Below are 13,730 nucleotides of genomic sequence, written 5' to 3' on the forward strand. Positions count from 1 at the left end.
AGGGGGATTTCTAGTTTTCTTGCATTTATTGTAGTCAAAAAATTAGCATAACATGAAAAGTTTTTCTAAACAAGCTATTAACCTAATCATCTGAATCAACTAATTAACTCTAAACACCTGCAAAAGATTCCTGAGGCTTTTAAAAACTCCCAGCCTGGTTCATTACTCAAAACCGCAATCATGGGTAAGACTACCGACCTCACTGCTGTCCAGAGGGCCATCATTGACACCCTCAAGCAAGATGGTAAGAATTTCTGTACGAATAGGCTGTTCCCTGAGTGCTGTATCAAGGCGCCTCAGGAAGTCTGGGAAGGAAAAAGTGTGGCAGAAAACGCTGCACTAACGAGAAGAGGTGACCGGACCCTGAGGAAGATTGTGGAGAAGGACCGATTCCAGACCTTGTGGGACCTGCGGAAGCAGTGGGCCGAGTCTGGAGTAGAAACATCCAGAGCCACTGTGTACAGGCGTGTGCAGGAAATGGGCTACAGGTGCCGCATTCCCCAGGTCAAGCCACTTTTGAACCAGAAACCGCGACAGAAGCGCCTGACCTGGGCTACAGAGAAGCAGCACTGGACTGTTGCTCAGTGGTCCAAAGTATTTTTTTCGGATGAAAGCAACTTTTGCAAGTCATTCGGAAATAAAGGTGCCAGAGTCTGGAGGAAGACTTGGGAGAGGGAGATGCCAGAAGTCCAGTGTCAAGTACCCACAGTCAGTGATGGTCTGGGGTGCCATGTCAGCTGCTGGTGTTGGTTCACTGTGTTTTATCAAGGGCAGGGTCAATGCAGCTAGCTATCAGGAGATTTTGGAGCACTGCATGCTTCCATCTGCTGAAAAGCTTTATGGAGGTGAAGATTTCATTTTTCAGCACGACCTGGCACCTGCTCGCAATGCCAAAACCACTGGTAAATGGTTTACTGACCATGGTATTGCTGTGCTCAATTGGCCTGCCAACTCTCCTGACCTGAACCCCATAGAGAATCTGTGGGATATTGTGAAGAGAAAGTTGAGACGCAAGACCCAACACTCTGGAGGCCGCTATCGAAGCATCCTTGGCCTCCATAACACCTGAGCAGTGCTACAGGCTGATTGCCTCCATGCCACGCCGCATTGAAGCAGACATTTCTGCAAAAGGATTCCCGACCAAGTATTGAGTTATAGCTGAACATCATTATTGGAAGGTTGACTTTTTTTTTGTTTGTTTTAAAAACACTTTTTTTTCTTGGTCGGATGAAATGTGCTAATTTTTTGAGATAGGAATTTTGGGTTTTCATGAGCTGTATGCCAAAATCAACAATATTAAAACAATAAAAGGCTTAAACTACTTCAGTTGTGTGTAATGAATCTAAAATATATGAAAGTCTAATGTTTATCAGTACATTACAGAAAATAATGAACTTTATCACAATATACAAATTTTTTGAGAAGGACCTGTGTATATCTATCTATCTCATATATATATATATATATATATATATATATATATATATATATATATATATATATATATATATATATATATATATATATATATATATATATATATATATATATATATATATATATATATATATATATATATATATATATATATATATATATATATATATATTTAGTTACCTTAGGGACTGAACTTTAACATAAATGTCCTGAGGGTTTATTACTGATATTTTTTCCAAATATGGGCTTGTAATTAGTGATTGATGCTAAACAGAAAAAATACACCTTTATTTCCAAATAAAATATTGTCGCCATACATTGTACTAGGGAAATATTTTAAAAGTTGCAATACCCAGGAAAATGTGTGGGTTTTATCCACAGTAGAAAGATTTTTATTTTAAAACTACAGTAGAAGGCCTAAAAATTGAGAAATTAATGGTTTCCATTTTTTTTCTTATTATACCTATTAAAATTCATTTAGAATAAAATTCTTAGGGCTCGTTTCCACTATCGCGAATCCGCATGCTTCCAACGCATGCGGATTCGCACATGGTATGCAAGTGAATGGGCCTGTTTCCACTCTTACGTTGGTGAGGTGCGTTTTTTTGAGCGGTGAAAAAACGCACAAAAGAGCCAACGAATTTGCCTGAGAGTGGAATGTATGCGAATCGCATGCAATGTATTTAATAGGGAAATCGCATGCGTTTTCCCCATGCGTTTTTTGCTGCGAATTCGCATAGGTACCGATGTAAATTCACACAGGCAGTGACATGGTTAAAATCGCATATACCCTCACCTATGCGAATTCGCGGCAAAAAACGCATGGGGAATCGCATCCGCATGCTAATTTATCAGCGGTGGAATCCAGGCGATTCCGCACTGCAATAGTTGAAACGAGCCCTTAGCAAAATGTACCACCCAAAGAAAGCCTAATTGGTGAAAAAACGCTATAGATTTCATTGTGATGTTATAAAGTTATTTGCGAATGAATGAGAGGAGCACTGACAGGTGAAAATTGCTCTGTTCCAGAAGGGGAAAAACTCCCTAGTAGGCAAGTGGTTAAGTGTCTAACTTCAGAGGGATCCCACAAAGCTGCAAATTAAAGGATTTGGATCTCCCATGTTGTCCCCCAAGCAACCTATAATGACAACACAATAAATATGTGACATTTTTAAGACGAAGGAAGTCACATTTAGCTTTTTCAAAATTTTTTTTTTCCCTCAGGTAGAGCTAGACCACCTCATAGAGAAAAGGAACAAATTGCAGGAAACTCTCCACTCTTCAGTTAATGACTTCATCGTTGAGGTTGAACAGCTGCCTCTAGATGAACGCCTGACAAAACTGAAGGTATGAAAACAAGACCGTCAGTATGAGGGCAGAGACGCACTGCAGAGCAGTTTTTAAAAGCAGGCTATCATTGACTTGTGTTAAAACTACAATAAAATCACAGCAAAACTGCTGCAATCACAATTTTTTTGAAAAATCGTCATCACGGCAAATTAAAATAAAGCTACTGCATTAATGATTTCCTTTTACTAAGGGCCCTTTTACACTGGCGCAGTGTGGCAAATTGCCGCACCCTAAGAAGGGCTCTGACTGCTACTGTTTTCTCAATAAAATACTATTGTGACTCATATTTTTCTGTGTTAAAGAGAATCTGTACTCTAAAATTCTTGCAATAAAAAGAATACCATTCTATTCATTATATTCTCCTGGTCCCCTCTTAGCTATTTCTGCCACTCCCTGCTGAAATCCTGGCTTGTAATTGTCAGTTTTAGGCAGTGTTTACAAACAAAAAAACATGGCTGCTAACCAGCATGTGATAGGCTGAGAGAAGCTCAGTCTGTGACTCATACAGAGCCTGTTGGGGGCGTGGAAAGGGTGTGTATAGCTTTCACCTATCACAGCAGAGCAGCACATTCCTGCCTGAGTCGACAAAGCTGACAAAGGAAAGATTAGATTATATAGCAGAGATAATACAGCCACTGTGCAACTAGAAAAGGCTGCAGTAAGACCACATTAGAACAGGTATAGGAACTTACAGGATCGAAGAAATAAGGCTGAAAATTTTGAGTCTCTTTAAAGCTACCACAGTGCAATCGTACCTCACTCTGGATTTTCTCACAGAGAACACCAATTCTCAGAATCCTGCCCATCTCCTTTTATTTTAGAACAGTTTAAGAAGGAAATTTAAACCTTCCAAAATAATTAGAAACCTTCTAAGATTTTTCTCTGACACTACTGATAAATCTGGTCCATAGTGTGAAGAGGAGCTGGGGAGGTACACTGTCCCACCATGCCAGCTGAGCTGACACCCCTCCTGAGTACTCTCCAGTGGGAGGGTACAAAAATGTCAGGAACCTTCTGTCGGGGTCCTCAATGAAGCAGTCTTTGTCATGAAATTGTGCAGCAAAATCTTACATACTGTAGCTTTATTTCAATTGAACTTGTATATTCACTTTTTGTTTTCTATATTTCTAAACATTTTACTTTTATAGATACTACTTTATTCACTTGAGACTGTCTACGGAGCCAACAGTGACTGTGAAGATTCAGAGACCGTGTTTCAGGAATTCTCTGCATGGAAGCAGGATAAACTGCTGTTATTTAACACTGTCCAGAATGAAACAAACACCTCCCTTGCAGTCCTGTCCAGATGGTTCACCGATATCAAAGAGGTATTGTTAGCAATGTGATGGGTATGATTAGCTTCTTTACAACAGGAATTGTAAGTGCAAATGACTGATTCCTGGTAAGTCTGCTGTTATTTATAGCAAGGTGTCTGTAAATATTTATAGCACGTACCCACTTCTTTATGATCACGTTGGCCAAGTGCCCACTACTGTAGATAATATCTCAAGTGTGTTCATGTAATTAGGTGGCTGGGAAATTTTGATTGCAGGGTAAAGTCGAAAAACGTCTCGCCCTGCTCCTTCAAAAGTCCTAGTGGCGTTAATTACTACTCCCCTCCAGGTTGCTTTTGTCCGGGGGTAAAATTTAATTTGTCAAGCTGGCAGACAAATGACAGCGCTCAAGGCTGCACCTGAACTGAAAACCAACAGAGGCATGAAGAGCCATTCTGGGGCTAAATACATGCCTTGAATGCAAAAATGATGTACTAATTCTAATCTAAAAGATTTTGACTACAGATTGATTGCCGCTAGCCACAGGTATACTTACGTTCAATTTGTACAGCGGGAGACATGGCAGCGCTTTCATACAGAGGCTGTACCCGAATGATTAATCTACATGGATGTGCAGAGCTCCAGAAACTGGACAACATTGCACAACTAGCACTCAAACTGGTATAACAACCCTCCTTTGTTATACCAGTTTGAGTGCTAGTTGTGTAATGTTGTCCAGTTTCTGGAGCTCTGCACATCCATGTAGTTAAATCATTCGGGTACAGCCTCTGTATCAAAATAAAATGTGTCTGCTGGCTATTGCTGTTTTTGTCATAATTATGCTGTTTTTCTTATAATTTGGGTGTTGTAGGCGCCCAAATTACTGACTGCTGCTATAGCTGTAATTTGCATTACAGCCTATGGTGGTGCTTAGTGCGCCAAAATTTCCAGCGCCATAATGACTCGAGTATCCCTTTACATATACAGTGTACATTTACCAATACTTTATAATTGTGTATAAATGCTTTTCAGATATTCCTTGATGCATTTAAAAAAAAAACCTAAACGTATAAATTGTATATAAACACTTTTTTTTTTTTTTTTTTTTTTTTTTTTTTTTTTTTTAATATCTCAACATTTAGCATTATTGATTGACTGTGACAGTACAAGTACCCGTTGTAAAGGGACATGGGGAAAAAGTAGTTGCATGTCAGTCTAACTCAAATGTTGCTACCTGTCTAAAAACACTGCATTGGGCCGGATCCTTTAAAGGGAAGGTTCAGGGAGGGTGGCTAAAAAATAAAAATTAATTTCCACTTACCTGGGGCTTCCTCCAGCCCGTGGCAGGCAGGAGGTGCCCTCGCCGCCGCTCCGCAGGCTCCCGGTGGCCGACCCGACCTGGCCAGGCCGGCTGCCAGGTCGTGCTCTTCTGCGCTCCAAGGCCCGGCACTTCTGCGTCCCACGCCGGCGCGCTGACGTCAGCGGACGTCCGCCGGGCTGTACGCACAGCCCGGCGGACGTCCGATGACGTCAGCGCGCCGGCGTGGGACGCAGAAGTGCCGGGCCTTGGAGCGCAGAAGAGCACGACCTGGCAGCCGGCCTGGCCAGGTCGGGTCGGCCACCGGGAGCCTGCGGAGCGGCGGCAAGGGCACCTCCTGCCTGCCACGGGCTGGAGGAAGCCCCAGGTAAGTGGAAATTGATTTTTATTTTTTAACCACCCTCCCTGAACCTTCCCTTTAAACAACCAAGAAAATGATAGTGTGGCCAGATAATGTGTACAAAAGGTGATGTCTAAAACGCGGCTAGAAAATTAAAAACTTTGATAGGCACTGTTGACTCTTTACATTCTGCACCACTCATAACTCACACAACCACATGTCAATTGGGGTACCCCATATCTCTTAAAGGGGAACTGAAGAGAGGTATATGGAGGTTGTCATGTTTATTTCCTTTTAGACAATACCAGTTGCCTGGCAGCCCTGCTGATCCTCTGCCTCTAATACTATTAGCCATAGCCCCTGAACAAGCATGCAGCAGATCAGGTGTTTCAGTGGTTCAGACTTATAAGTCTGATCTGACAAGACTAGCTGCATGCTTGTTTCTGGTTTTAATTAGATACTACTGCACAGAAATAGACCAGCAGGGCTGCCAGGCAACTGGTATTGATTAAAAGGAAATAAACATGACCGCCTCCATATACCTCTCTCTTCAGTTCCCCTTTAAGCCATGAATAGGCATAGTGCAGCAATTCCAAGCCAGCAGCAGCAACGTTTACCAGAGTAGTAAGCAGCAGAGAGAGAAGCCAGCAGGCTGGAAACGCCATCTCTCACGTGCACAATATCACTTACAAGTCCGTAGCACCTTCAGTTCAAATCTACATCTGCAAAGCTTAGTCCTCTATGGTGATCCTCTTCACCTGGCTATTGAGCGCTCACCAGCTGCCAGGTCAGGCTAGCTGATGGAAGAGAGGAGGAGGCCCCACCCCACCCCCCCCCCCCTTTTTTCCCCCTTCCGAGTCACGCCAAAATGCTAAATGTCTTTCGCCCACCAGGCTAACGTCTCAGCAGGTAAATACTAGTTCCCTGCGCGGGCGAGCTCGATCTTACAATGCACGGCCATGATTGCAGAAGAGGAGCCGCGTGGCCAGGACCAGGAGGGGGTCTTTGCACAGGGTAAGGGGCACTGTGGACCACCGAGAGAAGCCTCAAAAGCATCTGGAGGCTTCCCTCTGAGAGGCAAATACTAATTTTTAACCTGAGCTTTGGCTTGGGTTCTCTTTAAAATTAAAGAAATCTCATATAATCTATAAGCTCCCATTTTACTTCGTTCACCCACAGTTTGATGCTGTTGTACTTAACGGAGTCTTTCTGAAATTGAATGTGATTCAGACCCGTGTCACTGGTCCCTTCAGACTTTTCTACAGTTGTAGAGATCCTTCTCTAATTAGCCACTAGGTGTCAGCATACCTCTCTGTAAAGTAAAAAGAAACTAATTTGTGGTAAAATATTTCACTCATGAAGATATAGATTTTGTTCAGTAAACTTTTCCTATTTGCTTTGCGGGAAAATTACACTAAGGACTGACCCGGACACCATTAGCTTTGGGAATTTTCAAAAATGTTGAATTGGAAGTTTCTCACTATTTTTCTTCCTGGAGAGACTTCTGTAAAGATGCAGCACAGCGTATGGCTCAGTTCTCATTTGCGATGGTTTCGCAATGGAGTGCTAAAGGGGATCTGCCCCGATCCGTCACTCAACCCCTCCCCCCCCCCCCCCCCCCTCGAGTCGTGTATCCATTGTCCACCACTCTTGTCCCGCCACCGCTTAGGTCGCTGCTGTTTGGGTCGCCATCACAGACAAGCACAGCTATATGAACTGGAGCCCCGACTAAAGCCTATTTAACTGCTGGGGCTCCCAATTGAGCAATAGGAGTCCTCAAGGACTGTGCTTGTCGGCAGTGACGGTGACCACCACAGATGAACGTAGAAGATGACAAAAGGTGGTGATGAAGGAAGAAGGCAGATGAATGGATGAAGTAAAGAGTCTAGTGGGTACAGACACAGTCGATTCCCATAGGTTTGCATTGTTTCTGACGGCATCTGCCGCGAATGCCATGTCCGTAAAAATGCAGCAGGGCAGAACTCTGCATTGCATTTGCTGCAACACAGCAAATAAATCTGTTAAAAATAGTAGAAGCTCAAGTTAATTTTTTTTCTCATCATCCTTCAGGATGGCTTCCTCCTGAAAGAAGACGGATCCACCCCTAAAAGAAACAGCCAATAATTAAACTAATTAGGTCCATATAAGCTCCCTCTCCTCCATAGCAAACCAGTTTTTTGACTGTTTCCCTACACCTAAGGCACAGGCAGTTAGGGACACTGAGGACGGGGGAGCCTGTATGGTACAGCAAACAAATCTGTTAAAAATAGTAAGTAGAAGCACAAGTTATTTTTTACATTAGATCCGTTTCCAGGTACGCTGCAGAAAACATACCAAACGGTATGTTTTCTGTACAAGTAGGAACAGGCACGAAGACCCTGAGTTGCTGCCCATTGTCAGGGGCTTCTCAACCTCTCATATTGCTGCCACTGATGACAGGTCAGAGTCCTCTTAGGAGATGGCTGCTTTAAGGACATTACCGTGGAGGCAGGGGGGTAGCAAGAGTTGGAAGACACATCAGGACAGTGCAGGAGAGGAGGAAGGCAGTGTGGTCCAAGATGGCAGTAGAGATGGCTTGAACCTCCGATTTTCGGTTTGCGAACCTCGAACTTCCGAAACAGTTTAAGAACCTGCAAACTTTTCAAACCGCAATAGACTTCAATGGGCAGGCGAACTTGAAAAACTACAAACACTGTTTCTGGCCACAAAAGTGATGGAAAAGATGTTTAAAGGGGTCTAACACCTGGAGGGGGCATGGCGGAGTGGGATATATGCCAAAAGTCCCGGGGAAAATTACGGATTTGACACACAGCAGGGTTATAATCCTTAAAAGACAATAATCACATTGCATTGCTAAATTGGAGGTCTAAAGTGCTTGAAAACCTCTTGCGTGTGTATACATGGATCAGCAGTTAGTGTAAGTAGTGTACTGCTTCACACTGACAGACTAAACTCACTGTGTAACACACCGCAAACAGCTGTTTGTGTAGTAATGGCCGTGCTGGACTGGTGCACACGATGGTGAGAGTGCAGGTGATGGCGGTTTTCAAGCCCCTATAGTCGGGCTGAGGTAGCTCAATGACAGAACTGTCCACAATGAAGCAACAACCTTATTATCTTGGGTCAGGTGTGCCCCCCAACACACTCATATAGCCGGTCATTGCTTCATTGTGATACACAAGCCCCTTTACTGCGACAAGGTAATGATCACGAAGGGAAATTGACACATGTACATGCCTTTTGTTTTGTTGTTGCAGCTGCAGTGCACCCATAAAAATTAGGCATGTACACACACCAGAAAAATCATTGTTTGGTAGCGGCCATAAAGATTCAGGAATCCACCTGGAGTCCTGGACGGAGCAGTGCTTTTTCAGCGCTGCTAGATTTGGGCGCAGCCAGCGCCGCCATAGACTCTAAAGGGATTCAGTCTATAGCGGCACTCAGTGAGTAAAGTCGGTGCCGTCAGAAGACAGAGCCGAGGTTGCTTAAAAATCATAATAATTCGGCTTCCAGCAATTATTTCATTCCCCCACTATCCATGGCGGCCTGGAGCGGGAATAGTAATTAATTCGGCCCGGACTTGTGCAGAAGCAGGATCAGCCATATAACAGCTGGATCCTGCGCCCAAGTCTACCGGCGCCGAATTCAAATGTACTCAGTCCTGGACCCTGTTGGTGGTGGCGGAGAAGGCAGTCAAGTGGCCTGCAGGCAGAGATGCTGTGTGGGGACTAACTTAGTCTTGGGGCAGGCAGCAGCAGCCGGCAGGCAGAGATGCTGTGTGTGGGGGACTGACTTAGTTTTTGGGCAGGCAGTAGCCCTCCGGGATCCATGCCTCATTCATTTTGATAAAGGTGAAGTACTGAACACTTTTTTTGACCTGACTGCTGGTGGTATAATACAAAGTGCAGTCACGCAGAGGCAGTGAAAGGTATGCACTGACTGGTGGTGGTATTGGATAATACAATGTGCAGTCACACAGGTGCAGTGAAAAGGTATGCACTGAATGTGCTGGGCCTGGCACAGTACAGCAATTAGCAAGGGCCTGCTGCGTCAGACAGGGCTGTATATGCAGTGTCAGTGGTACACACACACAAAAAAAATCAGAAGAACATTAGCTCTCAAAAGAGCAGTTTTGGGGTGCTTTTCATCAACAATCAGCAAGGAGCAAGCTAACAGACCTTCTAACTATCGCTTTCCCTATACCTCCAATGTCTCTCCCTTCTCTCACTAATACAGCAGCACACAGAGTGAGAACATTGCAGACACTGCTGCCTTTTATGAGGGAGAGGGGGGCTCCAGGAGGGAGTGCAGCCTGATTGGCTGCCATCTGTCTGCTGACTGTGATGTAGAGGGTCAAAGTTTAGCCCAATGATGTAGTATAGGGGGCGGGTCGAACTCGCTAAGTGTTCGCGGTTCACCGCGAACTCGAACCAGCTGAGTTTGCGCTAACAAGTTATCCGGCAAACCGTTTGGGCCACCTCTAGGTGGCAGAGATGATATCTGTATTTTTGCTCTGAAAAGACAATTGAAGCAAGAGGGATATGGAGGCTGCCATATCTATTTCCTTTTAAGAAATACCAGTTGCCTGGCTATCCTGCTGATCCTCTGCCTCTAATAGGTTTATCCATAGACCTTGACAAAGTTGGCTGCATGCTTTTTTTATTGTGTATTTCAGACACTAAGAGATCAGCAGGGCTGCCAGGCAACTGGTATTGTTTAAAAGTAAATATGGCAGCCTCCATATTCTTTCTTCACTTCAGTTGTCCTTGAAGTGACGTCACTTCAGGAGCATATGCGCACAAGTCTTATTAACACTGTGTCCCAAGTACAAAAGCAGTAAGTGTGCTGTTTGCGGCTAAGCCGATGGATGTCTCGCTGGAAGTCTGTAACAAGTCTACCAGGGGTCTTTTGGTAGCAGTCAGGCCAGGGGGAGTAGTGCAGTCTACCAGATGGCATCCAATTTGAGTTTTATACTTCTTTTTCTTTCTGAATATTGCAGATATTTATGCATAGTGCAGCTGCATCCAAGCCTTGCATAACAAGTGCAATGCAAAACAGATGCAGTTGTGCAAAGTACATCACCGAACTCTAGAGCAGCAGAGCTGTGTTCTCTGGAGCAACCAATTAGACTTTCTAATTGGCAGGCTAATTGGATGAGTTAATATTTGGTGGATTCCAGGAGAATACTTGCACTGTGCCAACTGTGAAGTTTGGTGTTGTGTGGGGGTGTTGGGGGGGGGGGGGGGGGGGGGGAGCAGACAGAGGACAATGGTGTGAGGTTGTTTTGCAGTGGTTTGGCTTGGCACCTTAGTCCCAGGGAAAGGAACTATAAATGCAGGGCTGAGGAGTCGGAACAATTTTGGGTATCTGGAGTCTGAGTCTGTGGGTTCAATAAAGTGAGTCATTGGATGATTTTTAAACCAAATCCATAGCTTTTGTAAAAATTAGACTAAGGAGTCGGAGTCTGAGTAATTTTGGGTACCTGGAGTGGGAGTCGGTGGTTTCATAAACTGAGGAGTCAGAGTTGGAAGGTTTTTGTACAGACTCCGCAGCCCTGTATAAATTGTTCTTATCCTCAAGATACTTTGGACAGTTTCATGCTCCCAACTTTGTGAGAACAGTTTTAGGAATTGTCCCTTACTGTTCCAGCCCGACTGCTCACCGGTGCTCAAAGCATAAAGACATGGATGAGTACATTTAGAGTGGAGGAACTTGACTGGTCTGCACACAGCTCTGATCTCAACCCAGTGCAACACTTTTGGGATGCATAAGAGCAGATACTGTGATCCAGGCCTTTCTTGTCCAACATTGCACTTCTGCAAACATTGCAAAAATGCTCTTCTGCAAACATTGTGGAAAACCATCACAGAAGAACTGAATCTGTTACAGCTGCAATGGATGGGCCATCTCCATATTAATGCCTATAGATTATGATCAGGATTTCTAAGGTTTTTGTGTGTGTGCAAAAGCAGATGTCCCAATGCTTTTGGCGGTACAGTGTAAAAAAAGTTTGCTACACCTCAGATAAAAATGTTTGGAGGATCACTGAGATGATTTTTCACATTGTACCATCATTTTGTGCAGATTTTCTTTTAGGCTTTTAACCAATATCCTATTGTGTCTGCTCAACAATAATTTCTTCCCATTTATGGCTAGCTAAACGATGATAGTCATTTGGTATTGCTTTTAATTTAGGTATTCGACCTATCCTCCAGTGTATCTTCTGATTGTGTTGTCGATGTGGAGAGTGTTGATAGTATGATGCAGAAAGTAGATTCCGACACTTCCAAGGAACTCGAAGTCTCACTCACGGTATGTGTCTAGCACTCATGCTTGCATAAATGTCATTTACTGTTCTAGGTCTTGTTTTTTTTTTTTTTGTAGTTTAAAGATATTTGTATGAATAAATGTGTGCAGAAGAACTTTGGGTCCTGGCTTACACATAAATCTGCACATTTCCAGTGAGGTCCAGTATCGTGCACTGGAATAACAGTGCAGGAGATTTGGGCGCAGCCGGCGCCACCATACGCCGTAATAGGAATTACGGCTATAGAGGTGCACAGTGAGTAACTTCGGTGTCGTCAGAACACTGAGCTGAAGTTACTTTTAAAACACTGTAATTCGGCTTTCAGCAATAGCTGGAAGCCGAATTACATCATTCCCTACCAACCACATGGACCTGGAGGGGGAATAGTAATTAACGCTGCCCGGACTTGTTCAGCAGCAGGATAAGCTATATATACCGGCTGTATCCTGCGCCCAAGTCTCCCAGCGGCTATTTCATACGCATGCTTTAGTACTGTCCTGTCAGTTTTCTATCAGTTTTACCTGACTGGACTGGAAATGTACACCTTTTATGTGTGAGCATACCCACAAAACTGACAAGACAGGACCGGAAATGTACACATTTATGTGTGAACACAGCTGTAGAAACGAATGCACAACTGATGCCAACTGTCAAAAACTAACCGGACTGGACACCTTTTTATGTGTGAACCAGGTAACTGGGTCATGACTAATTTTGTCTCCTTTTATGCACAGGAACCAAGTGAAAAGGAGCAGAAAATAATAATGAACGCATACAACAGAGTTGTAAAACTCATCCATGAGGAGAGCAGTCTCATTGAAACTGTGAAGTCAAAATATTTGTTAAGCCTTGAGGTATGGCTTATATTTCAGGTACATTGAAAGATTTCTGACACTGAGATGTTGCTTTATCAATACTTCTGCAAAAGCGTAGCAGATGTTCATAGCAGAATTTGGCTATTTAAAGGGGCACTACAGCGAAAAACTGTAAAATTTTAAATATGTGCAAACATATACAAATAAGTACATTTTTTCAGAGTAAAATGAGCCATAAATTACTTTTCTCCTATGTTGCTGTCACTTACAGTAGGTAGTAGAAATCTGACAGAAGTGACAGGTTTTGGAATAGTCCATCTCTTTATAGGGGATTCTCAGGGATATATTTGTTTTCAAAAGCACTGCCAAAAAACTGTGCAGCGGGCAGGGAGGCTGGCCAGCATCACTGTTTAATTCCTTTTTAGGAAATATCTGTATAAAGAATAAAATCCTTGCTGAGAATCCCCTATGAAGAGATGGGCTAGTCCAAAACCTGTCACTTCTGTCAGATTTCTTCTGCCTTCTGTAAGTGACAGCAACATAGGAGAAAAGTAATTTATGGCTCATTTTACTCTGGAACAAATGTACTACTTATTTGTATGTGTTTGCACATATTTTAAATTTTACAGTTTTTCACTGTAGTGCCCCTTTTAAGTTTTCTTATGGTGCACAAAAAAACATGTTCCTGGCGGTAACAGCATCAGTTTCCATAACTTGCTGTGTTGCTCAGTGTGATTCAGAGTTGTCTTGCAGATGGGCAGGCCATGTCAGTGGTAGGAGAAGAGCAGTAGCTGTGGGATGGGCTAATTACTTGCACAGCAGTGTAAATAGGAGAGCTGCTGCTGTGGGATGGGCCAAGTACGTACGCAGCAGAGTAGGATGGGGAGAG

General features: G+C 43.5%; 1 protein-coding gene across 2 annotated transcripts in view; it reads left to right on the top strand.

Moving 5' to 3' along the window:
- STK31 (serine/threonine kinase 31) overlaps window positions 1-13,730 on the top strand; it is a 121,839-nt gene that overhangs the window by 69,292 nt on the left and 38,817 nt on the right. For both annotated transcript variants that reach the window (XM_068236019.1, XM_068236020.1), the window contains exons 11-14: window positions 2,662-2,784; window positions 3,936-4,115; window positions 11,915-12,031; window positions 12,761-12,880. In XM_068236019.1, coding sequence (XP_068092120.1) covers window positions 2,662-2,784; window positions 3,936-4,115; window positions 11,915-12,031; window positions 12,761-12,880 — 540 coding nt within the window. The remainder of the gene's footprint in view (window positions 1-2,661; window positions 2,785-3,935; window positions 4,116-11,914; window positions 12,032-12,760; window positions 12,881-13,730) is intronic.

The sequence above is a fragment of the Hyperolius riggenbachi genome, chromosome 5, assembly GCF_040937935.1.
Source record: "Hyperolius riggenbachi isolate aHypRig1 chromosome 5, aHypRig1.pri, whole genome shotgun sequence".
NCBI lineage: Eukaryota > Metazoa > Chordata > Amphibia > Anura > Hyperoliidae > Hyperolius > Hyperolius riggenbachi.